We start from the raw sequence: 25,431 nt of genomic DNA, 5'->3' as shown, positions 1-25,431 counted from the left end.
TGACTTGCCTCTAGAAATTGTAGATGCCCCAACACTGGAGGTTTTTTTTTTTTTTAAGAGATTGGACAAACCTTTTTGTCTGAAATGTTATAGGGTTTCCTGCTTGAGCAATGGATTGGAATAGAAGACCTCCAGGGTCCCTTACAACTCTGTTATACTATTCTTCTGTTATCTTTTTTGGTGCTAGGTTGACTATAGGATCACTATAAAACTATTCAACTGAATCACTGAATACAGATTGAATTGCCTCGGACTCAAATTGAGATCATTTTGTCATTTTCAGGATTGTATCTGGACATTCATTTTGACAGTATTGTTAATAATAATGGCCACATCTTTTTTTTCTTTTTGGATGGTCTTGTTCACAGTTGAAAATCTGAAGCAAACTGATATATTTCAACTGAATTCAATTCACTGATTCACAGAATGTCAGTGATGACAGTTCTGCTTTGACAACATCAAAATTTTCCTCAGCTCACGGATCTGACATTCCTTGTATCATGTGTTTGACATATCTTTCCAGCATCCAACATTTCTTCTGATCACATCAACAGTTGGACATTTTTTTTCAGCTTTAATACAGCTAATACTATATTAAAGTTAATCACATGGTTATACTGTATCTGTATAGTAACAATAATACCGCACGAATCCCAGCAACCGATAAGGTCCCACAGAGTTGGCCTTCTCCGGGTCCTGTCGACTAAACAATGTTCTTTGGTGGGCCCCAGGGGAAGAGCCTTCTCTGTGATGGCCCCGGCCCTCTGGAACCAATCCCCCCCCGGAGATTAGAACTGCCCCCACCCTCCCTGTCTTTTGTAAACTACTCAAGACTCATTTATGCTGCCAGGCATGGGGGAGTTAAGATATTCCTTCCCCCTAGGCCATTACAAGTGATGCATGGTATGTTTGTGTGTATATTTGGTTTTATTATAAGGGTTTTTAGTTGTTTTATTAATTGGATTGCTACATGCTGTTTTTACAATTGTTGTTAGCCGCCCCGAGTCTGCGGAGAGGGGCGGCATACAAATCCAATAAATAAATAATAAAATTAATAAATACACAAACAGCAGAATTTTCCTCCTTTATTTCCTCAGCTTACTTACATTTACAACTTCAAGTTAGGGGTGTTTCTGTTATCATGCAGACATTGCTTACTTATGAGAGCCCATTTTGGCAGACTACTGGGGTAGGTTGTCAGCAGTGAAGGGCTACCAAAATTTTTACTACCACACTGTGGCCGTGGCTTATGCAGAACGTCCTGCATTATCTTTCAACATTTTTCAGTGCAAATTGGGTGCTCTGGGGTGGGGCTCCATTTTTGTTACCCCATTGTGCCCCCTCCATCCAGGCAGTAGCCCACCCCTGGTTGTCAGTGTCTTTTCCCAAAGGATCATATTCAGTTTTATCCAGTGAAGGGCTACCAAAATGTTTACTACCACACTGTGGCCGTGGCTTATGCAGAACGCCCTGCATTTTCTTTCAACATCTTTCAGTGCAAATTGGGTGCTCCATTTTTGCTACTCCACTGCGTTCCCCCACGTCTGGGCAGTAGCCCACCCCTGGTTATATCCTCCTGTGAACTGCCCAGTGATGTCCACAGAGTGAGAAGGGGAGCAGGTTAACAAAAGCAGCAACCAGCATCATAATTCAAACCTACCCCCTTTTTAATATACCTTCTGATGTTGTAGACTTGTTCTAAGGACTGGAGCTTCTGTCAGAGTGCCAGTGTGTTGTTCTGGTCATTCTAATGAGAGGAGCATGACCATTTGGCCACTCCTAAGCTTGCCCATCATAGATAATCCTTCTCTGAGTCTCTATTAATGACAGTATATTTCATAGCATTATTGGAATGTTCAGATCTTTTCATCACTACAAGGTAAATTAAGTCATTCTTTCTGTTGCATTTACTAATTACGTATTTGTTAATCAATCAATCAATCAATCAATCAGTCAGTCAGCCAATCAAAAGAGGTCCACCCCTTGTCCTCTCCTTTGTGGGGTGCCAAGGGGTCTTTCCTCTCCCCCTACTATTTAATATCTATGTGAAGCCGCTGGGAGAGATCATCCAACAGGAAGGGGGTGAGATATCACCAGTACACTGATGATACCCAGTTATACATCTCCACCCCACGCCAATTCAGTGAAGCAGTGGATGTGATGTGCCGTGCCTGGAAGCTGTAAGGATCTGGATGGGTTTCAGCTGTGTGGAGCTCCACCCCAGCACATTTGTCACTTTCAAACAACTACTTGCCACCTATGCAGCAAGTATGGCCACCTTGTTCGAGTCTTCCGCTCCACACTCAATTCAAGCACTGTCCAGTCAGCACCTGCGAGACGACCTGCAACCACCCAGACCAGACACAGATCTGACTGCTATGCCGTGACCCCATTGATGATGCGCTGGATGAAGAAGAAGTGTTCCTGGCCCCTGGGGGTGGGCACAAAAAGATCCAGATGACTGTGATTGTGGAAGGGGTGCCTCTCCTATGGAGATTGACATGGGCTCTTCCAGGAGCATTGTGTCTTGGCAGACTCTTAAACAAGTGTTGCCATCATTCCCTAAATCTAAACTGCAATCCTCTAACGTTTGCCTTAGGGACTACCAGGGCAATGCTATACCTATTGAAGGGCAGCCTGAGTTTTTTTGTTGAGAAGAGACAATTTGCTGGGTTCCTTCCTCTCATCGTGGTCTCCAAACCCCTACCTTCCTTACTTGGTTTAGATAGGTTTGATTCATTGGTTCTGTCCATTTCTGGGGTACACTCCACTACTACTAATGTCTATGATGGTTTATTTCAGGAATTCACAGATGTCTTCCAGGATAGATGGGGTTGCTATGTGGGCACCCCTATATCCTTGTGCCTCGACCTTCAGGTGGCCCCTATACATCTCAAGCCCAGGCATGAACCTTTTGCTCTATGTGCTAGAGGGGACCTTCAGGTGGCCCCTATACATCTCAAGCCCAGGCATGAACCTTTTGCTCTATGTGCTAGAGGGGACTCTGAGCTGGACAAGCTCATCACACAGGGAGTCTTGGTTCCCACAGACCATGGTAAATGGGAGATGCCATTGTAGTTCCCATGCACCCAGATGGGTCCTTTCACATTTGCAGGGAATACAAGGCCATGATCAATAAGGCACTTCAAGACCATTCCTATCCTGTTCCAGTCATCCAACACCTACCTCAATCCTTGGTCCAGGGGTTGGTCTTCACCAAACTGGACATGGCACAGGTATACCAGCAGCTTCTGGTGGATGATGCCACCACAGAAGCCCAGACACTAGTCATCTACCGGGAGCCTTCAAATGCTGCCGTCTCCAGTTTGCCGTGAGTGTGGCCCCTGGCCTTTTCCAAAACCTGATGGAGAGATTGCTCTTTGGCCTGCCGGGTGTGATCCCCTAAATTGACAATATTCTGATATCAGCATCCAACGACCAAAAGCTCATTATATGCATCAAGATTCTGCCAGGCAGGCCTAAACTTAAAATGAAGTAAGTGCCGGATAGGGGTTCCCCGGTTCGAGTTCCTGGGGTACTTGGTGGACTTGTCTGGCGCCCACCCAACTCCATCAAAAGTATCTGCAATCAAATAGGCTCCACCCCCATCCACTAAATCAGAATTTACAGGCCTTCTTGGACCTGCTTAACTTTTATAGCATCTTTCTTGTCCATAAGGTCACCTTAGCAAAATCTTTGCACTGGTTATTAGACTCCCACAGGCCCTGGTCATGGGTACCAGAAGCTAAGGCCTCATTCAATAAGGTCAAGGATTTGCTCTCCTCTGAGGTGATCCTAGTGCAATATGACCTCAAAATTCCTATTTCACTAGCAGCTGATGCCTCCCCACATGCTATAGGGGCTGTCCTAAGCCACCTGTTGCCCAATGGCTCTGAGGCCCCCATTACGTATTTTCCCCACACGTTGTTGAAATTATAGTCAGGCCAACAAGGAGGTTCTGGCCCTGGTCATATTTGTGAATCAGTTCCACAACTACTATCGGAGACCATTCACCTTATACACCTTGTACAAACCTTTATTGGGCATTCTAGCAGGCCACAAGCAAACACCTCAGTTCATCTCCCCAAGGATGGCAAGATGGACTGAATTTCTAGTGGCATATTCAAATAGTTATTGCCTGGGCAAGGCTTTGGCCCATGCTGATGCCCTTACCTGTCGCTGCTCCTTACCTGTGTCAATCTTAGACCCTTCACCAACTTCAGATGTCCTGTTAGTTGAAGAACTGGCAGGTCCCTTACTACCCTTGGATATAGAATTCCACTCAGTGATGGGCTACCAGAAGTTTTACTACTACATTGTGGGCGTGGCTTATGCATTTTGTTTCAACATCTTTCAGTGCAAATTGGGTGCTCTGGGGTGGACCTCCAAATTTTACTACCGGAACTGCATTCCTGACTGTTCCCATAGGAGCCCATCACTGATTCCACTCGGCTAGAGACCCTGTCATCTGCCAAGTTCTTGATTGTGTCCAGCGGATACCGCCTTTACCCCATACAAGGCCAGCTAGTGAGAACTCTCCAGGTTGCCTACTCTGGGGGTGCCAAGTGGTAGTTCGGTCTACCCTCCATCACCCAGTATTATACCTGCTGCACGATAGCCATCCTGACATCATGCGAATGAAGGCACTTGGCCGTAGTTACGTGTGGTAGCCTGGGATGGACCAGGCCATTGAAGCATTGGTATCCACCTGTGCTGTGTGCCAGGCCTCCAGACCGCCTCCCCCTGCAGTTGCCCGTTGGACCTGGGAGGTCCCCAGGGGCCCTGGTCAAGGGTCCATGTGGACTTGGCCAGCCCCTTCCATGGGTACCAGTTCCTGGTGCTCGTGGATGCATTCTCAGGTTGGGTTGAGGTAGACCTCTTTAAATCAACCACCACTGAAGCTATAATGAACACCCTACAGAGACTATTTGCTACACATGGATAGTCAGATGTGGTGGTGAGTGGCCCTTCATTTGCATCCACCAAATTCCAGGCATGCCTGGCCTCTGTAGGCATCTGCCAAGCTCTGACTGCGCCTTGGCACCAATCTAATAATGGGGTGGGGGTGGAGGGTGGCAAGAGGGCAGTGTGATCTGCCAAAGAAGCATTGGGCAGGAGGAATGTGACAGACTGGCAGGCCAGGGTTACTCAATACCTTTTATGACAATACTCTATGCCTTGTCCAGTCATGAACTGCAGCCCAGCCAAAGCCTTGATGAGTGTTGCCTCCATACAAGGTTGGGTCCACATTCATCCCCAGTACACTCTTGACCTGACCCCTGGGCCCCAAGGCATGGCCAGACAATTGTCTCCTGGAGACCTGGGGGGGTGTTTCTTGATGGGAACCAGGCTGGCTTACTGAAATTACTGATCCATATTCCTATAGGGTCCAGTTAAATGATGGTAGGTTATGGAGGCGGCATGTGGATCAGTTGATATGTCGCGTTTCAGTGGCCGACCTGTCCAGCCCTGGGGTTGTTGTTGGCCCACCAGCTTCCCCGGTTCCTGAATCCTCACCACCGCAACACCTACCTATTCAGTCATTGCCTTCTCCTCTGCCTTGCAGCCTGAGGCCTGGCTAACAGCAGTCCAAAGGCCAGCAGACTCACAGAGGCTGACTTCCATTGAACTTCCTCGCCAGTCTGTTCCACCCACGCCATCTGAGCTCCATTGCTCCTCTAGGCTACGCAGGTGCCCTTCATACTTGAAGGACTACGTTTGCATGTATCATGTGGGGAGGGGTGTTCCGTCCCGGCAACAGCCAGAACTGTTCTGATTGGCACGGGTGCCGCACAAGAGATTGGGTGCCATCTATTGGCTGCTGCATCTGACAGCTCATTATAAAAGAACTGTCAGACACAGCTGAGTGAATTCTTCCCTTCACTGTTTACTGAGTTCATTTTATTGTTGTCTAGCTGTTTACCGAGTTCACAGTAAATTGTTACCATGTTTCCCCGAAAGTAAGACAGTGTCTTACTTTCTTTTTATCCCCAAAAGCCCCACTATGTCTTACTTTCGGGGTATGTCTTATATTGGAGCTTCCCTAGCGGTGACGGCGTGAGCTTTGGTGGCCCCGGTGGGAGGGCACCGGCCACTGTTGCTTCTAAGCGGCGCCGTTGTTGTCCTCACGGCGCAAAGCCACGCAGTCCTGAATCGCTCCCTTCTCCGGCCAGCAAAGTCTGCTGCCTAGGAAAGCAGCGCATTTGAAAAACGCTTTCCCAGGCAGCCGGCTTGCTGGCCGCTTTCCCAGGCTTTCTGCAGGAAGGGGTGGTGGGGCGCCACGAAGGGCGGCGCTTGCGCAAAGCCACACAGTCCCGGATCGCTTGCTTCCCGGGCCAGCAAGCCGGCTGCCTAGGAAAGCAGCGCATTTGAAAAACGCACATTTTTCAAATGCGCTGCTTTCCTAGGCAGCCGGCTTGCTGGCCCGGGAAGCAAGCGATCCGGGACTGTGTGGCTTTGTGCCGTGAGGACAACAACGGCGCTGTGGTGGATTTCAAGCGCCGCCCTTCGTGGCGCCCCACCACCCGTTCCTGCAGACGCGGCGATGTATGCGCCGCTGCCTTGCGCCTCGTTTCCTCTTCTCACGTCTCAGGGCGCAGATCTTGGAGATTACGGGACTTTGCCAAAATCCGCACTGCGAAGAACTTGGGGGACTTTAAACCGAGGGGGATTACAAACGATTGGCTTTGTTGGAGGGGTTTTTTTCCCACGGAAGGCCAAGCTTGGAGGAAGCAACCGAGGGAAGGGGCCTCGCTGGCGTCAAAGGTACCGAAGAGGTGGGGACAACCTGAAAGACGGAGGGAGGGTAATAGTAGGAGCTATGATGAGTAGAGTAGACGTGGGCAGGAGGCGGCGCGCAGCTACGTGTTTCTCCGAAAGTAAGACATATGTCTTACTTTCGGGGTACGGCTTATATTAGCCGACCCCCCTGAAACCCCCGATACGTCTTACAATCGGGGGTGTCTTACTAGCTTCTCGTCTCATGTCTCGTCTGTGAAGATTTTACATATACCAGCTTAAAGTACATCAGACATTTGGTTCATAGAAATCCTTGAGAGATCTGTTAAAACAGAGCAACTTTATGTTGGGCCTTCCTAGTTATGAACATATTGCTATTTTTGGTTGCTTTATTAATTTCCCCAAATGATTTTTTTTACATTTTCACTGCCACCAGTGAGAAAAGGCTTCATACCAAACTTTGAATTCTCACCTGCTTCTACCTTTATAATCCCCAACCACTATACAAATCAATCTTAATGGGTCATTAGAGTGACTGAGATCTATAATTATAGTATTACCTTTCATGTGCTCACAGGTACTAAGGGAGGCATTCAGAGAAAGTCGACAGTAAATCAAGTTTACAGCAGATTAGGAGTCAAGAAGATCCCTCACAGAGATGGTCTCGCTAATTGTTGAAATTCAGGCATTGTTCAAGGTTTAACACCAGCAATAAAGATGGTTTAGTTCTTCAACAAATAGTCTAGTTGGCAGCAGGGAAACTGCAAACGATAGGAAGTATTGAATTTAGTGGATAATAATGGGATCTAGTTGTAGGCTGGCGTCTGTCACAGATGTTCCTTTATACTGCAGTGCAGTATATGAACTATTCAATGTGTGCGGTGCTGCAGCATTGTAAATATTACTTTTAATTACCTCTGAAAATGTTGATTTTGCATCTGATTTTCAGAAATAGCAATTATTAAGGGTGTGTTCATATATCACTTCCCAGAAAAAAAATCCCAATTTGATTAAGTGCTGCAATGGATTATTTTATCAGTAATTCTTCTCTTGTTGAAACTTCTCATTATTAAAATTGAAGATTAAACGTGCAGATATGAATAAGGAAAGTGAAAGTGCATGCTTTAGCCGCAGAAAATCTGAGGCCAATCAAATCTTGGGTGATAAGGTATTCTGGAGGGCAGGTTCACTAGTAGACAATGAAGTCTTTTTGGACCATGTCAGATTTTTTTTGGGGTAAATATTTTATTGATTTTTTACAATATAAACAACATAAGACAAGTGCTTTGTGAATTGTGCCCACCACCAGACAAACATTCATACCTCACCACCAAATCGGGGGTGTTTCTTGTATAAACCATTTTAACCCAAGAGCAAAGTATCTATTTACATATTATAAAGTGATTCCAGTTTGTTTCTTATAGCTTGGTCTTGGATTCTACTCTCCCATCGTCCCATCAGTTGTCGCAAATCAGTTTCATTAACCAAATTCATCCTTTTATCCATAATCTCAAATTGAATGTGATCCACCATGTACTGGTACCAATTTTGCATTATCCATCTTGTTGCATCCTTCCAGCCCAAGACTATTACTGCCTGAGTGCTTTCTATCGCTGCTTGTTTCATTTCTCTAAATTCTCCCATCGCATTACTTTTAACTAATACTGCCATTTCCTTAGTGATTATCCATCGTATATTTAACATTCTATTAATATCCTCTTGCACTTTTTGCCAAAAATTCTGCACTATCGGGCATTCCCAAAACATATGCATAAACACTCCTTTATCTTGGCATCCATGCCAACAAATACCCTTAACATTCTGCTGAAAGTATGTGAGTTGAATGGGTGTGTAATACCACTTATGTAATATTTTCCTTCTAATTTCCCTAACTCTTGTATTCTTAGTTTTCCTTATATTCTCCACTATATTTTTCATCTCTTGCGCCTCTACTTGTATCTCACTTTGCCACCATTTAGTCAATCTTTGGATCACATCCCTGTCTGATTGCACAAACATCTTATATATATTACTTGCTTGCGCCTTGGTACCCTTACTTTTTTCTCTTATAATTTTCTCTAACTCTATCTCCTCCCTAAATAGTGCTTCTTTATTCTCCCTTTCATTCAGATATTTACATATTGCATTTATTTGTAGTCATCTTCCCTTACCCAACCACCATTCTATACGATTTATACTTGGCCTCCCATCCTTCTCATGTAACTATGTAATTATCCCTCTTCCCTTCAATTCTCTTATAGCCCTATTTAGATTTGTTTCGTTATCTCTATTTATTACATATAGTGATGACAGTTTTGATTTATATAATCCTATTTTCCGCTGCCATTTTTTTCCAAATTTCCATAGTCCCTTTCATGGGACCTGAACCATGTCAGATGTATTCTTTAATCTACAGTACCTGAATGCCCCTTCTGCCGTATATAAAAAGATGGGTAGAAACTACTAGGGAAAGGCAATCGTTCAGCTATCCTGGTTCATGCTAAAAAGGTTATTAAAGTAATAATCAGTATCTTGAATAGCACCCAGAGGCCTACTGAGAGCAAGTGGGAACTGGGCATGGATAGTATAGTGAAGAGACGGTCCAGGGGAGACGTGATAGCAGTGTTCCAATATTTGAGGGGCTGCCACAGAGAGGAGAAGGCTCAAGCTATATTCCAAAGCACCTGAAGGCCTGACAAGGATGGAAACAGAACAAGGAGAGATTTAACCTGGAAATAAGGATAAATCCCCCCCCCAACTTTTATAGTTTAAAACAAACAAACAAAAATTCACATATCTGTTTTTACAGATCTAATACTGTAATGTTTTACATATTGTAGTTACAAATCACACCTCTATGTTATAAGCAAACTGTATACAATTTAGTAGGTTAGTAAGGCATAGAGTTTTGATATATTTGAATCTTCTACATGTACACCTATACTTTTTTTTTTGGTATTGATATTTTTAGCTTTTGTTGTGGATCCATTCATACCATCTTTGCCATATCTCTTTGGTTTCTTTAATTCTTATTCCTTTGATTGCGTTCATCATTTCATCCATTTCAGCGCAGCTACAGATTTTCTCGATAATCAAATTTTCAGACAGGATTTGTTCTTTTTTCCACATTTGCGCTATTGAAATTCTGACTGCAGTGATTATAAGAAGAGATTGGACTGCCATCTATCAGAAATACTTGTGTGGGGGTTAGAGTATCTGACCTAAAAATGTTCCTTTCAACTCTCTTAATCTGTATCCTGTACCTGTAAGTATAATTCAGCACAGCAAAGGCCTAACATATTGAGAAGTGATTGCCTTTATCAATGCATTGTGGACAATTGTAGCTTCTGAATATTCTTCAAGGGCAGCCCTGTGTAAAGAGCATTGTAATGGTGGAGTGCACTGAATGAAGAAAAGTCCAGGAATCGATGGATATTCCACAAGCAAACACTTCTCTGTCTGTTTCTGGCCATTTTCTCACTTTTGATGTGACCTTGGAAGGGGTGCAGATGTGGACAGTAAAATTAGAACATTTTGCATTTATTAACCCACTGTTCATATATTGTCAAAAAATACTTGCCTATTGGGAATAGAAGACTGAAAGTAAGGCTTTCAGATTTCAGGTGATCAAGATCTTTCTCTAACTGAAAAGTATAACGGCAGTATTTTCGCTCTAATTATAAATTTTCTAAATTGTGTAGATGACACCGCTTTCTTTTCTGCACAAGAAAGATGGAACGATAAAGTTGATCATGTCAATTTTGGGCCAAGGGAAATGCTCATTAATTTTTGCACCTGGGGAGAGAGGAGTTGCAAGTTTGGTCTCATTGTTTTGAGCCAGAGCATTGGCGGTGGTTGCGTTATGTCCTTAGTGTTGCTGCCAGCTGCATGCTTAAGAAAGCATATGCACTCTTCTTGAAACAGGATGTGAGTACGGCTTTGGGATGGGTTTCCTGGTGCGTCTCCTGAGGGCTTAAGGAAAAGAAAACCAGTGTTCTATCCGAGACACGTGCACCTACAGCAGGATTGGAGGGACCTCTTGCTGGAGTCCAAACAGAGGATTTATCCTCCACTATAGAAATGACATAAGCTCTAAAGCAAAAGGCTGAACTGATTCCCTTCTAGGAACCTTCCTGCATAATGGGGGCTGCAAATCCTGTCTTGCACACCCTATGTCGGCTATTAAAGGGAGCGAGCAGCACAATTCCAGTGGAGACAACATAGAAGAGCTAAAGTGAAAACAATGTTCAAGTCCATAAGTTTATTTCTCCAGGTTTTCAATATGGGGGTTAATCCATTCTTATATCTTTTCCCAAAGACTAGTCACTCTTTTCTTTGTCTGCTGTGCTTCAGATCACAACCTGACAGTCTTTTCACCCATAGTGTGACATACATACAAAGGCAAAGCAATTGAACTTCTGCTCAGTGGGTGAACAATCTCCCAACCAAAACCAATCGTTTGCAGCAGAGAGCATGTGCTGAGCAAGTGTGTTAACAGTGCTCAAAGACACTGTTTTTCTTGGCTTTATCAATTTATTGAGTTTATTTGCTGCTTCAATCCAGAAAGACTCTAACTGCCTGGCATTCCTTTCCTACAGTAAAAGCATTAATATACAACACATAGACCCCTTAGAAATCCACAACAAGTAATAACACAAACAAGAGACAAACAGATGCCACCCAAAATTAAGACATCTAAACACAAACCAGGTTGGGACTTCTAATTTACATTAGACACCCCCCCCCCAAGTTTTTTTAAACTAGGGTTTGACAGCAGTCCTAAAATACAATAGGATCGTTCGGGGAGGGGAGGGGAAATGAAGATCTAGCCTGATTTCAAGTATCAAATTATCCCAAAGAAGAGATTGTGTGTCTGTGTACAGTCCAGAAGACTGACTTTCTTAAGGCTAGGACATGATAATTATTAAAATAGGGATCTTTCATTGTTTTTTTAAGCAGGAAAGTAGTCCTGGATACTGTGAGTACATATGCCAGGTCAAACTAGCACATTCTTACTCACTCTTTTGAAATACGAATATTTTACATAATATTTGCACATTTATTATTGATTTATTATAGTCCCCTTTTCTGGGAAATCCAGTGCAAACACGTAATACACATTAGGTACATCAGAAAACAGAAATCTCACCAGTTGTAACTGGTGAAAGATTAGGTCTGCTTCACAATCCTATTCAAGCAAGTTTGGAACTTTCTAAAATGAATTTTCTTAAATGTCCATGTTGAAATACAGAAGGAAAAATTTCCTTGAAAATGAGTCAACCCTAGCTCCCATACCTAGAATCTTATAGAACTTAAGAATTCTATAATTGTTTGATTTTAGATTAATCCAATTTGGAGTTTAAATTAGATTAACAGAGTTGGAAGGAACACCTACGTGGCAGCTGCTCAAATATTGAAACACTGCTATCATGTCTCCCCTGGTCCTTCTCTTCACTAGACTAGCTATGCCCATTTCCTGCAACCTTTCTTCATAAGTTTTAGCCTCCTGTCTGCTAATCATCCTGGTTGCTCTTCTCTGCACTTTCTCTAGAGTCTCAACATCTTTTTATACTGTGGTGACGAAAACTGGATGCAGTATTCAAGGTGCAGTCATACTAAGGCTTTATAGAATGTTTTTTTTAGTAAGTCACTTGATCTTTGTACCCCCTTTTTAATAGAGTTTAGGATTTCGTCGGCTATTTGCCTGCCATTACACCCTGCTAGCTCATGTTTAGCTGGTTGTCGACTGAGACTCCAAGATCCCACTCACATTATTATTATTTATTGGATTTGTATGCCGCCCCTCTCCGTAGACTCGGGGCGGCTTACAGCAATGATAAAAACAATATATAATAACAAATCTAATAGTTAGAGTCTAAAATAACAATAATACATTTAAAAAGGCTAAAAAGCAAGAAACCCCAATATATAAAAAACATACATACAGTCATATCATACATAAAAAAACTACATAGGCAGGGGGAGATGTTTCAGTTCCCCCACGCCTGACGACAGAGGTGGGTTTTAAGGAGTTTATGAAAGGCAAGGAGGGTGGGGGCAGTTCTAATATCTGGAGGGAGTTGATTCCAGAGGGTCGGAGCCACCACAGAGAAGGGTCTTTCTCTGGGTCCCGCCAAGTGACATTGTTTAGTTGACGGGACCCACACGAGACCAACTCTGTGGGACCTAACCGGTTGCTGGGATTCGTGTGGCAGAAGGCGGTCTTTTAGATACCCTGGTCCGGTGCCATGAAGGGCTTTATAGGTGATGACCAACACTTTGAATTGTGACCGGAAACTGATCGGCAACCAATACATACTAGTATTAAGCATAGTTTCACCCAATCTATTTGTACTTTTGGTTTTTCTTGCCTAAGACTTTACATTTCTCATTTGCTTCTATTGACATCCCTAGAGAGGGCTAAGTAAATTTTGATTTTGATTTAATGAGCTTCCATGAGTCCTTATATTTTTAAATAATGCTTACTACTACTACTCCTACATCAAAATGCATTGTCAGATTTCTCCAGCATTTGGAGTTTCAATCTACTAATTGGTTCCTGGACTTCTGCTCCAGAGATTTGCTCTGGAGATGCCATCCCTTGATAGCTCATGAATTCACCTGTTCCTACAATGCCAGTTGATATGCATTTCTGCCATGCATTTCTTTCATGTATAACTTAGCTACAAGCTAAATTTTGACTAAACAAAGGTACAAAAGGAGACAAGGGAAAGGACCTAAAGAATGAAACCAACATAATAAAAGACAATGGTGAACAATTCCCCTTGCTATTATGGCCCAGACATAACAGATTTGGCTTAAGAAGACGTAATTTATATTCTAGATCATTCATAAATAGGAATGGTTTGTAATTCTCACTTTAATGTTCCCTAAAGAGCTGTAGTGTAATGTTTCAGTGCTTTTGATGCATGTTGCAAAAGTATACAATGTTGGCTAATAAAATATGAGCGCATGCAATAAAACTAGGAATACCTCTCTTAACACTTTCATCAAGACTTTGTAATAATAAAGAACAAACAATATTTGAAAGTCATGTGAAATGGGGATGTTTATTGTTTAACTATTCAGACTCAAGCCATTTTTTTCAAATGTAGAAAGGATTAAGAGCTTGAAATCTTTAAGAAAGCTTTAGTGTCCCTTCTAAAAGGGCAAAAATATAAAGCCTCCAAACCCCAATGCTCTAGGCATCCACCTGTCACTTTCCTCTTTGTACATAATTGTCAGTTTTTATTGATCCTTTTAATCCCCCTTTCTTTGAAAATCTGTTGCCAGCTGATATTTCTTGCACCAAAAGAACTCTCCCTTTCTCTTTTTAAAGTGTGCATCCCCACAGGTAGTCTCATGCTGAGAGCTAAACTGAGGCTAACACTTTTAATTTGCTTTCTTGTGAGCATTAATGGCCTCTACTTGGGTTTATAGTTTAGGTGATGCAGGAGAATTCTGTAAAGTTAAGACTGATTCACAGGTAAGTGCTTTTCAATTTTTATCTTGCCTTTAGGCCACTGTGCAATTTCCCAGTTCATTAAGAGAACACATCTCTTTTTTCTAAAGAGCAACACATTTTAGGAACGCAGAAGCTGTGGGTGGGAAGAGAGAGAAAAAATAACGAAGAGGCACAGAAGTTACAAATGTTAAAGATGAGGCACAGAAGTTACAAATGTTAAAGATATTTATTTACATACAACTTTTTTTTAAAAAAGTACAGCATCTGATTTTAAGATAATGAATATCATAAGAATAAAAGCTCTTTATTTACAAAAATACAATCTTCATAGGAATGAAAGTTTTGAATAAATTAAACCAACATTGGAGCCGATCGGTGAATCGCTGGTTATACTCAAGTACAAGACAGCAGTGAAAGTCAAGAGCCACAACAGATTATTCTAGTTTGTCTTCTTTCAGAACTGATCAACTTGGGGTTCAGAGCTTTGCCTGGGAGAGGCAGAACTGCATCCTGAACCTTAGGAGTCTATTGGGCATTTGGCACACTAAGTCCCTAGCAGGAGGCCCATGCACCCAGCTGAATCTGCCTTCTCTAAGCCCTTTCATTGCATTGTCAGGGCGTTCAAACCAAATTTTCATGCTCGTTTTTCTTCATTAGAGTCCTACAAATTGTAAAATTGACTTTTCACCTTGTCTGTAGCAGCAAATCTGTCCTCCCCCCCCTTCCTTTTCTAAATCATATGGATGCCCCCAAGAGCTCTGGGTTGAAAAGGAAAGAAACAAAGTGGGATTTGTGAAATGTAGAAAAGTGCAAAAGGGACAGAGTGATAGAAGAAAATCTTTTAAAAGAATGGCAGGGGGGAGAGAAATAAAGCTATATTCTGGGCTAAAGCCTGCTTTTGTAGCAGTGGGGAGAGGTTTATTCAAAAGGCTAGGTTATACACCAGCCTAAATAGTGCTTTATCATAGCCTCCCTATCTTGGTGTACAATATATGAACACACTCCCAGTGTTATTCACCCTTGACTTTCAGGATGGGAAAAGACAAGACTTTGATATTTGAGAAACCAAGGTACAATTCCCCTTAGCCTGCTTGTTGAATCTAGAGAAAACCCAAAACCCAGAAAAATAACTGGCTGCTTGAGAACTTTTGTTTGTGGGAGACTAATACTCTTGGTCACAAGTCGCTTTTCTTCCTTCTAATGGTACTGCACAAAACAAGAGGTATTGTGCAGCAAGTCTTTGGGCAGGCTGTGGAAGGAGAAGAGACGGTCACCAGGACCATAACAATAGTCTTCTGAGGTGGCTGGGCTGCTGGGGCTTGAAGTGCAGGCAGAGAGAGAAGAGGTGGCAGGAGATGCTGTGGAAATCCAGGATCCTGCATCACTGCCTGGGCTGGGTGGATCGATGGAGCCCAAGAAACTGGGCAGCACCATCTCTTTGGGGTTTTTCTGAAGGCACTGATCAGCCAGCCGCAGGGTTTCTGAAAGGGCCCAGATGTAATTGTAGGCAAAGCGCAGGGTCTCAATCTTAGTCAACTTAGTGTCATCTGGAAAGGTGGGTAGGACGCTCCGGAGCTCATCCAAGGCTGCGTTGAGATTATGCATTCGATTCCGTTCTCTGTCATTGGCTTTGACCCGCCTGGTCTTTTTGATGGTGTGAAGGACAGATTCACTCTTGACCTTGGTGCGGCCCCTACGCCTCTTCCCCCGCTCTTTCTCTTCTTCGCACCTCTGGGAGCCAGGCTCTGGGGAGGCAAGGTGTTTGGGAAAGGCCAGGGAAGGGATCTGTACGCCCCCGAGGCTCCCTTCATCATCCGTGATACAAAAGGACACGTCACTGCTGTTGTCAAGGTCAGAGTAGCTGGTCTCTAAAGCAGAGGACATCCTGTGAAGAGAAGAAGGTGGGAGGTGAGTGGCTGTAAGGCTGCATACCCAGAAAATGTGACGACACAGCTCCCATCATCCACAGTCAGAAGGCAACTGACAGATCTGGAAGCCCTCAGGCTGGTGAAGAAGGAAGATTTGAGCTGGGGATGAAATGAAGGAACTGAAAAGTGAGAAACAATGAAAAGTGGGGGATATTTTTAAACAGAAGGGAGAAAAAAAATGAATACGTACTAAAGTTAAGTTTCTTTACTTTAAACCAACTGGGGAGAAGTTATTAATAAAACTTTCCCAAAACGAAGCCCAGAATTTAAACTTAGACTCAAACAAGAGTTTTTGCATTGGGATCGTCCCCTCTCAAGAACGAGTGGAAGTCCAACCGTATCTTTTTTTTTTAATGTATAAGGCAACCAAATTGCAACCCCTCCTATCTAAGCGCCCTAATTTATCTCAGAAGCCAACCAGCATTTTTTTTTTGCTTCATACTCACTTCAAGCGCGCTCAAGGCGGCGGTCCACACATGCGACGCTCGCCCGCCCGCCCAGGTTCCAAAAAACCAGTTAATTTTTGGAGACTTTTAGGAAACCCGGATTTCTGCGGAAAGCGAAAGGAGAGGACACGCGACAGCCCCCTCGTCTGTCGGGGCAGTGATCTCCGCCGCTCTCAGGTCGCGCGAGCAAGCGAATTTGGCACACGACTTGGCCTCAGATATCTTATATACCCTTGTAAAACAATAGATCTCGCCCCTTCGCCTCCCCCCCCCACTCCCTTCTCTCCTTTTTTTTTTTCGCGATTCCACCCCCCCCTCGCCCTCCACCCCCCAGCTCTGGCGGCATGAATGAATCAAGGCATCAGGTCTGCCCCGTGCTGCACTTTGCTTCGTTTGCATAATTTATGTGCCGAGGATTCCGTTCTCTCCCGGGAGTGTGCCTATAATTACGGCGGCCCAATGGCGAGCGAGCAAGGCCGGCGAGCCACGTGAGCTATCACTAAGGCTAAGCCTCCTCCTTTGAGCTTCATTAGTCTATTAAAAGGGGAGGGGGGGTGCGCGAGGGAGGAACAAAGTGATTAGCCTTCGGGCCGGAGGCACAAGTCCCTCACAGGAGCCCTGGCGAGCCGGGCCCTCCCGCTCGGGAGAGAGCATGGCCGGCCATTCAACCTCGCGCCAAACGGGCATGGCGGCAGCAGAGACGGCGGGGGGGCGGGGGGGGGGAAGGGGCTGTATATGTGTGAGGGAAGCGGCTCCCCGTTTGGCTCTTTATTTTTTGGGGTGGTTCAAACCCCCCCCCTTTTTTTTTGGTCTTTGGTTTGATTTTATTGCTTTTTTTTTTTAGGGCGGGGCTCTTTTCTGAGCCTCGGTGAATGAAGCGCGACGTGATCGGGCTGAAGGCGTCAGGAAATCACAAAAGCGACGTCGCCGGCCCGGGGGTTGGAGGGGAACTCGACCTCCTGCCTGTTTGAATAGAACGAGGAATAAATAATCGCGATCATAATAGTGTCAAAGGCGGCATCGAGTTCCTGTCAGTCTTTTCTACCTGCCGCGTTAGAAGCAGTGTGTGTATGTGAGGGGAGGGATTTCTAATTAGCGGCTCTGAAATGCGGCGCGCCTTAACACCCCCCCCCCCCTCCAAATTTGGCGAGAAATTTCCCTTGGCTTGTCTTTAGGAAACTTTCAAGAATAGCCGGATAACTACTACTTTTTTTGCACGGAAAAAAAGAGAAGAAAAATACATTATACCGCGGCTTGATATTCGGCTGAGACCATAGCGCTTACTTTTTGCATAGTATAAAACCCTAGAATAAAACAAGCGTGACTTTTCTATCCATTTTCCTTGCTGTGGAGGAAAAATAATAATGTGGATTTATCTTCTTTCGGGATTCCATCCGCTTTCTTTACTTTATGGTCTGCCTATAGAGATCGGAGGTGTGTTTTCGTATTATCAAATCAAAGATGCTTGGGATTAACACATGGCGAAGTATTAGTTTTAAACTGTAAATTATCCTAAACCCTAAGAGGTTAAAAAGCGTTTAGCCCAAATTAGTTTGGGATAGTAATAGTTTCACCCACGTCCAAGTTCTAATCTACATCTATTTGGAATGCAGGGGATATAACTTTGCTCCACTAAATGTAGGCAACACCACAATTATTTTATGAAAGTCTTTCTTTTGCATGGTGAAGTGTCTCAACGTTTTTTTTTTAAAGTTAGGGAATAAAAGAAATACTGTACACCTGATTCTTAGTGATTCAGTCAACATTTATTTTATAATTTATTTAGTTGTTGGATTTCTGACCACAGACTTGCAATACTTAGTGGTTTAGAATGATAGACAAGCATATAATAAAATTCACAACCAACCTAGAGTGTAACTAGAAAAATAACAAAATAGAAAAAAAAAGTAGGAAGTGGCATAGAAAAACATCACAAAAATGTTGCCAGTTTTTAACAGCCTTTTTAAAACCATCAAAAGCCTTGTAGGATATGCCTTGGTATGGTTTGACTATAACATAGAAGCAATTTGCTATTACCTTCTGATTCTGATAGATGTGTTCAGGAGTTGAGCTTGACTCAAAGGACTTTTGAGTACTTTTTCCTTAAGTCCGCAGAAGACAGGTGTTACATCCCCATCCTTCCCTCTCCCCCCTCCCTTTAGTTAATCATGTCCGATTCTCAGAGAATGCTGGGGGCAAGTGTTGGCAAGGTTTTTCAGAAGTGCCCAGTGGCAAATACTACATTTAATATTTTGAAATTGTGGCCAATTACCTATGTTGGTTCTTTACAGGATGCCAATCAGGTGGGCTTTCCTCCACATTCTTCCTTACACCCATTGTCCAAGCTGTTTGTCATATATTAGCATCCCGTAGCCATTCAACACATCTTGGCTTTGCTTAGTTGGGTTCTTTTTCTTGATGGAAAAGATCAGTAGAGAAATATAATATCTCTAATTTATAATTAAGGTTTTGTCTTATAAAGAAATAATGCAAATGATAATTTTATAATAATGTACAGTAATACCTTTTTCCCTGATACATTGGCTATACACCAAGGAAATCCAGATTCAAATTTTCATGCCACCATGGAACTGGCTTATGTTTTCAGGCTTACTCATCTCAACCAAAACTTCCCCTGAGGATTGTGGTCTTCCTGAGTGTCAGCTTGAGTGGCCTCAGAAACATTGTGAGAGAAATGTAATCAATGACTCAGTCAAGTTTTTATAAGGAGGCCACTATTTTCATTTTATTTTTATATCTTTGTTTGTTCGTCAAACATATACAAGATAGCAGGTATAGGTATAAACAAACAAAGTACGGATAAATGAGGACAGTAAGACAGGGAGGGTAGGGTAGGCACGATGCAAAACTTATACACGCCCCTTACAAGCCTCTTAGGAATGGGGTGAGGTCAACAGTAGACAGTCTAAGGTTAAATTTTTGGGGATTCAGGAAAGAAACCACAGAATCAGATGGTGCATTCCAGGCATTAATCACTCTGTTGCTGAAGTGGTATTTTCTGCAATCAAGTTTGGAGCAGTTTACATTAAGTTTGTATCTATTATGTGCTCATGTATTGTTGGAACTGAAGTAGTCGTTGACAGGTAAGACATTGTGGCAGATAATTTTATGAACTACATATAGATCAGATCGAAGGCGACGTAGTTCTAAGTTTAAGGCCAAAATTTATAAATGGGGAATCCTTAATGTTACAAGTTTCTGCTTCTGCTTTCAGTTTATGTCCATTTATTCCCTCCCCATTAGAAATGGGCACTGTCATATTTTAAATAACATTTGAAGTAGAAAAGTAACTTCTACAGCTTTTCATACTGTGGGTCAACTAGTTCAGAATAATTCTAATCTAATACTTTTTTTTATAATTGGCTATTATCTATAGTTTTATGTATGTATTTATTTATTGAATCTGTAAACTGCTTAGAGAGGGCTGTAAAATCATTGTAAAGTGGTATATAAGTCTAAGTGCTATTGCTATTTGGAAGCACAACTTTTAGCTGTATTTGTAGTTTACATTTTGGACATTTATTTAATAGATTTTTGTTTTTATCCAGTCAGCTCTATTGCTTGATATTATCTTCAGATTACTTTAAAAAAAATGTTGGCCAAAGTATGCCATGCATGCAATTTGTTTGGAACATATATTTAGTTAATTCTTATGAATTGTCCATACACTGAAAGAATTAAAATGGATTCATTAGCAAACATAAAGAAGTGCTAAATGAATAATTCAGTTGGGCTCAATAGCAAGCAGTCTACTTATTTTGTGAATAAATTGTTTAGCCAGCAAAGCCCTACTTGGGCTTTTTGGCCTTCCTTCAATGGAAGTCAATTGTAGAAAATTAATTGCCTTCTCAAAAATCAAGATTAAATAACTGACTGGAAAACATTTTAAGAGAATGGCTTTCTGGCTTAGATTTCTGTTTCTCTGAATAAAATTTTGAAGGAGTTATTTCCATTGCAACAAAATTATTTTTATTTATTGTCATTTTTGATAAGTAGGTATTGATACAGATAATATACAAGTAAGCGTGGCCTAGACTGATTTATTTTAAAGTCAGCTTTGTTAAGGAGAAAGTTTAACTATATTCATTTTTTAAAAAAAGTTCTAATGCCCATATATTTTGGTAACATCCTAATCCTGCTAATCTACAAACTCCAGAAGCCTTTTTGTGTGAAACAATTACAGGTTTTTACATCTTTAGTGATTGCCTTGTTTAGGGAAAATTTAGTTACCACACTGATAAAAAAATAACTGTATGACCAATCTTCACATTTACAAACTTCACTGATCTCTTGGATAGGATCATTCAATGGACTAAAGATTGATGCACTTCACCCAACTTTCTCTTTTCCAAAGAATGTGGCTGAATTCCCCATAAAAAGTATGTTCTTGAAGACCAGGTGGCACATAATAAATGTTACTACTTATCAAGGACTACTGTATTTTTCAGAGTATAAGATGCATTGAAATATAATACGCACCTTAGTTTTTGGGGAGGAAAATAGGGAAAAGAATCTGCTTACCAGGAATTCATCTTGCTAGCATCCTTAGTATGGTCAGCTTCAGCACATTATTTTATCCCCTGATTAAGGGCTTAATTTTTTTTTATTCTGAGAGAGTAACAATGAAAGAGCTTGTAAGCCAGTAAAAGCTGGGAACATAATTAGCACCTGGAAAGAAACAGTTTGAACAAGTAGAGCAATGGGGAAAAAACTCTGCAAAGACTTAGGGCTTGGAAAACATTCTTCTTTGCAGAGAGTAACAGTGAAAGAGCTTGCAACAGGTAAGAGTTGGGAACAACGTTAGCACCTGGTTAGGGCTGGAAAGAAACTTGGAGCAAGTTAGAGTAATGAAAAAAGCCCTGCAAAGACTTAGGGCTTGGAAAACATTCTTTGTAGAGGGAAACAATGAAAGCCTGCAGAGTAAGAGCTGGGAAGTTAGGGCTGGGGGGGGGGGGGAGCTACATTCAGAATATAAGACGCACCCTAACTATCAGCCTCTTTTAAGGAGGAAAAAGGTGCATCTTATACACTGAAAAATATGGTAATCACTTTTTGGATCCTTTCCTTGCTACCTGAATTTGCTATTCAGTTTGTACTGTATCATTTTCCGTGATATGAGGGAACTGGTGAAATGTCCATATGGACTTAAGCAGTCATAAGTAAATAGGTGACTATATTTCCAATAGTTCAGTCCCCGGCTACATCAGCAATCAGTTCTTCTGTTACTGCAGTAGACTTGAAGCTTCTATTAACATCTATGAATGGGTTGCTTTATTTCCATTGAAATGCTACCATCTTCTAAGAAAGATGTTCATATGATATGTCTCCTGAGATGGACACCACACATAAATCAGTTGAGAGTTCTTCCATATTTCAGAATGAGCACAAAAATGATATTTCAAATTAATTTTCAACTAAGTGACGGAAATGTAAATTCAGAGTCAATTTCAATAAGGAAATTTTCATTCCTGATAATATACTGTATAGTGTTTGAATGCACTTGATATGTTATGCTAGTCTTTGAAAGTGATTCTTAAAGTACACTTAACTTTTCTTTCTGTCAGTCATTTATATGCACTATGTAAAATAATAATTCAAGCCAAGTGGCAAATTTACCAAAATTACAGCAAAACCATCATCTAGTCTCTTGCATTTTGCCTTCTTAACTACATTAAGAAATCAGAAATGTGGTAACATTAGCTCAGTATATCCTTTATCTTATTTTATACACATTTTAGAACTTAACTAAATTATTGTTGCCTATGAACACAAAGTATTTTTCTTGCAGCAATTAAAATGTTTTAATGGGACAACCATAAAATCAACCATTAATTATTTTGTTTCAAACACTTCTGTGTCCTTTTGAGGCAGGTCTATTTAGAAATAGTTTAGAGAGTAGCCTGCAGTTTTATTCTTTCGCTGGTATTATATACAAGAGTAGAGAAGTCATTTATAAATAATTACACAATGTTTTGGGTCTTTGGGCTTGTATAATATATCAAAGCGATTAGTACATGCATTGTTCCATTGTAAATGGGTTCCCCCCCCCCCTTTGCTTCCTTTCAGTTTCACTTGCCTTGTATTCTAACCAAACCTTTTCCTTTAAATCCTTTGTCATTCTTCTGGCGTGTTACAGTGCTGGGGCATTGTTCTTATTCAAACACTCACAGCATGTGTAAAAAAAGCCACTGCTGTTGCATCTTAAGTTTATACCATAACTTCTTGACAATTTTTCTTCTACTTTTTCAAAGCATTTTTTTTTTGTGGTGGGGGAGATAAAGAATAATAATAATATCTCCTGATTGTTTATTTTTTTGACATATCTGATAGACCTAGAGAGAAAGTTAGAATGTTCAAAGTCTGTTTTCCTTGGTGGCGCCTTTTGTTTTGAAGAAGAGAAAAGTGGAGAACTCGGCAACAAGTGATAACCATTGCCTGGGTTTTGTCCCCTGTAACAATATTCCCATTCCACCCTGGATTTTATGGTTATCAAAGTATGTGTTAGAAGAGGGGGAAGTTAATGGGGATACCGTGGCATTTAACTTATTTCTTTTATGGGCGCCCTAAACAATACATTTTCAACTCAAACAATATCTGAGCCAGAGTAGCAGTTTCAGTGTCAGTCATGGTCTCAGCAGTTGAAAATAAATGATCTTAACGCAGGACAGTGTAAAAGTAGCTCACCCCCCACTCCAATTCCCAAATGACAGATGAGACCCTTTTTAAAAGTGACTTTAGAAAGCAAATTAGTGGCGCATGTAGGTCCAGCTCTATTTTAGTCACCTCATAAAACTGCCATAATACAGTGTCTAGGAATAGTATAGTCCACAAAACAATCAATAACAAAAAAGGCAACAACAACAACAACACATATACACACAATTGCATTGTGTTGTAGAAGTTCAGGGATGAAAAGAACTAGCCAAGAGGATCCTCCATGGAGAATGTCTGATGGGATTAAGCCTGAGTTAGGACTGCAATTCAATGCCTGGTCACGTGAGAGGGGGGAGCATTATTTTGTTTTGTTTTTTTTAAGTTTCAACAGCGCTAATCCATGTTATCCAAGAGAATCAGGCCAAAGAAAATTGTGGGGAAAATGGAAGAAAAAGATAATAAAAACATGATAAAGTGAATAGACATCTGTTGATGCTTGGCCTAGTTTATTTTCTGTAAGTTGTAGAGTTTTAAGAAAGACCAGATATCACTATTGTTTACTTGCTGGAAATAATTATGAAATGAGACAGAAATAAGAAAAAAAACCTGAAGGGGGGAGGGAGGAGGGAGGGAGGAAGGAAGGAATTGTTATAAAATAAGGCCAAAATAGAGTTGCTTCAAAAGAGAGAAGGAAAAGAAACTACTGTATGTCACTGAGCAATTCCCCCCCCCCATAGCAAGATGATCAATAAACATTCTTGGATCTTCTCATATGTAATATTTTCTCCAAATCTTCCTTTTGAAGAGAACATATTCAACTGAAACTTTATGTTCAGAAGAAAAGCAGCCTCTATATAGTAAATAAGACTGTGAAGTGGACATTTAAGGGGGAGTAGGGTATTTGGGAATATGCATAACTTTACTTCAGGTTAATATCAGAATTTCTTGGGTAGTATTTAGCAATCTGTCAAGGCCCGAAACCTGTTTACATATGAACAGTCTTCCAGCAGATGAATGCCCTCGGCTTTCTTGCTCCCTTCTTCCTCTTCGCTCTCCCCCCACTTCCCTCAGAAGGGAAGGATTTGCTGCCATTTGCATAGCAGGTGCTTGATTCTTCATTCTTCGTTAAAGAAGTTTTAATATGGGATAAATTGGCAGGAATTAGGGAAGGCTGAAAACAAGGCAAGGGACCATAGAAGCTTTGCTCAGCCGGTCTGAAAGAAAACAAAGTTTGGAACAGATAGCTGAAGGAAGAATAATTGTTTGAAAAAAATGCTCTGCACTTTCTATTAGCTTTGATTAAAAGCAACCTTACTTTCTTCTTCACGCCTATTAAAACTCAACTTTGCACTTGGTAAAGCCAGAATCCTAAAGAAGACAGACATATGATTTACTGTCCAAAAGATCTCTGAGTTGGAGATTTGAAAATGTTAATTCCTGGTATAATCCCTTCATTTGGCATTGTAGAAATACTGCATTCACATGTATGTATGTATGTATTATGTACCTACCTACCTATCAATCAACCAACCTACCTACCTACCTAGTGCTGCAATGTACATAAGAGGACAGGAGAGGAGGAGAGAAAGATCTAAAATTTAAATTAATGCTTTGTTTCAGTATTGTCATAATTTACTAGAAGTGAAATCCAAAAAGGGCAGTCAGAAAAGTTAAGATGGCAGCCCACGCTACATATCGTTTACCCAGGTTTGGGGGTGTTTGCCCAGGTTCAGGGGGGCGTTTGCCCAGGTTCGCCTGGTGCACCAGTTGCGGCCCTATCTGGACCGGGAGTCACTGCTCACAGTCACTCATGCCCTCATCACCTCGAGGCTCGACTACTCTCTACATGGGGCTACATTTGAAGAGAGTTCGGAAACTTCAGATCGTGTAGAATGCAGCTGCGAGAGCAATCATGGGCTTTCCCAGATATGCCCATGTTACACCAACACTCCGCAGTCTGCATTGGTTGCCGATCAGTTTCCAGTCACAATTCAAAGTGTTGGTTATGACCTATAAAGCCCTTCATAGCACCGGACCAGGATATCTGTGAGACCGCCTTCTGCCGCACGAATCCCAGCGACCGATTAGGTCCCACAGAGTTGGCCTTCTCTGGGTCCTGTCGATGAAACAATGTTGTCTGGCGGGGCCCAGGGGAAGAGCCTTCTCTGTGGCGGCCCTG

At 41.9% G+C, this 25,431-nt stretch overlaps 1 protein-coding gene across 1 annotated transcript; it reads right to left on the bottom strand.

The window, feature by feature from the left end:
- Positions 1-15,400: 15,400 nt before the first annotated feature.
- Positions 15,401-16,087, bottom strand: NEUROG1 (neurogenin 1). Its single transcript, XM_070735863.1, has one exon. It carries the CDS (start codon positions 16,085-16,087, stop codon positions 15,401-15,403), a length of 687 nt encoding a protein of 228 aa, XP_070591964.1.
- Between the last annotated feature and the right edge of the window lie 9,344 nt (positions 16,088-25,431).

The sequence above is a fragment of the Erythrolamprus reginae genome, chromosome 2 (assembly GCF_031021105.1).
Source record: "Erythrolamprus reginae isolate rEryReg1 chromosome 2, rEryReg1.hap1, whole genome shotgun sequence".
NCBI classification, from domain to species: Eukaryota; Metazoa; Chordata; class Lepidosauria; order Squamata; family Dipsadidae; genus Erythrolamprus; species Erythrolamprus reginae.
The sequence above is the reverse complement of the archived record's forward strand: the minus strand, read 5'-3'. Positions and strand labels throughout refer to the sequence as shown.

Excerpts from the sequence above, each read along its gene's own strand:
- NEUROG1 (XM_070735863.1), bottom strand. The coding sequence starts at position 16,087 with ATGTCCTCTGCTTTAGAGACCAGCTACTCTGACCTTGACAACAGCAGT.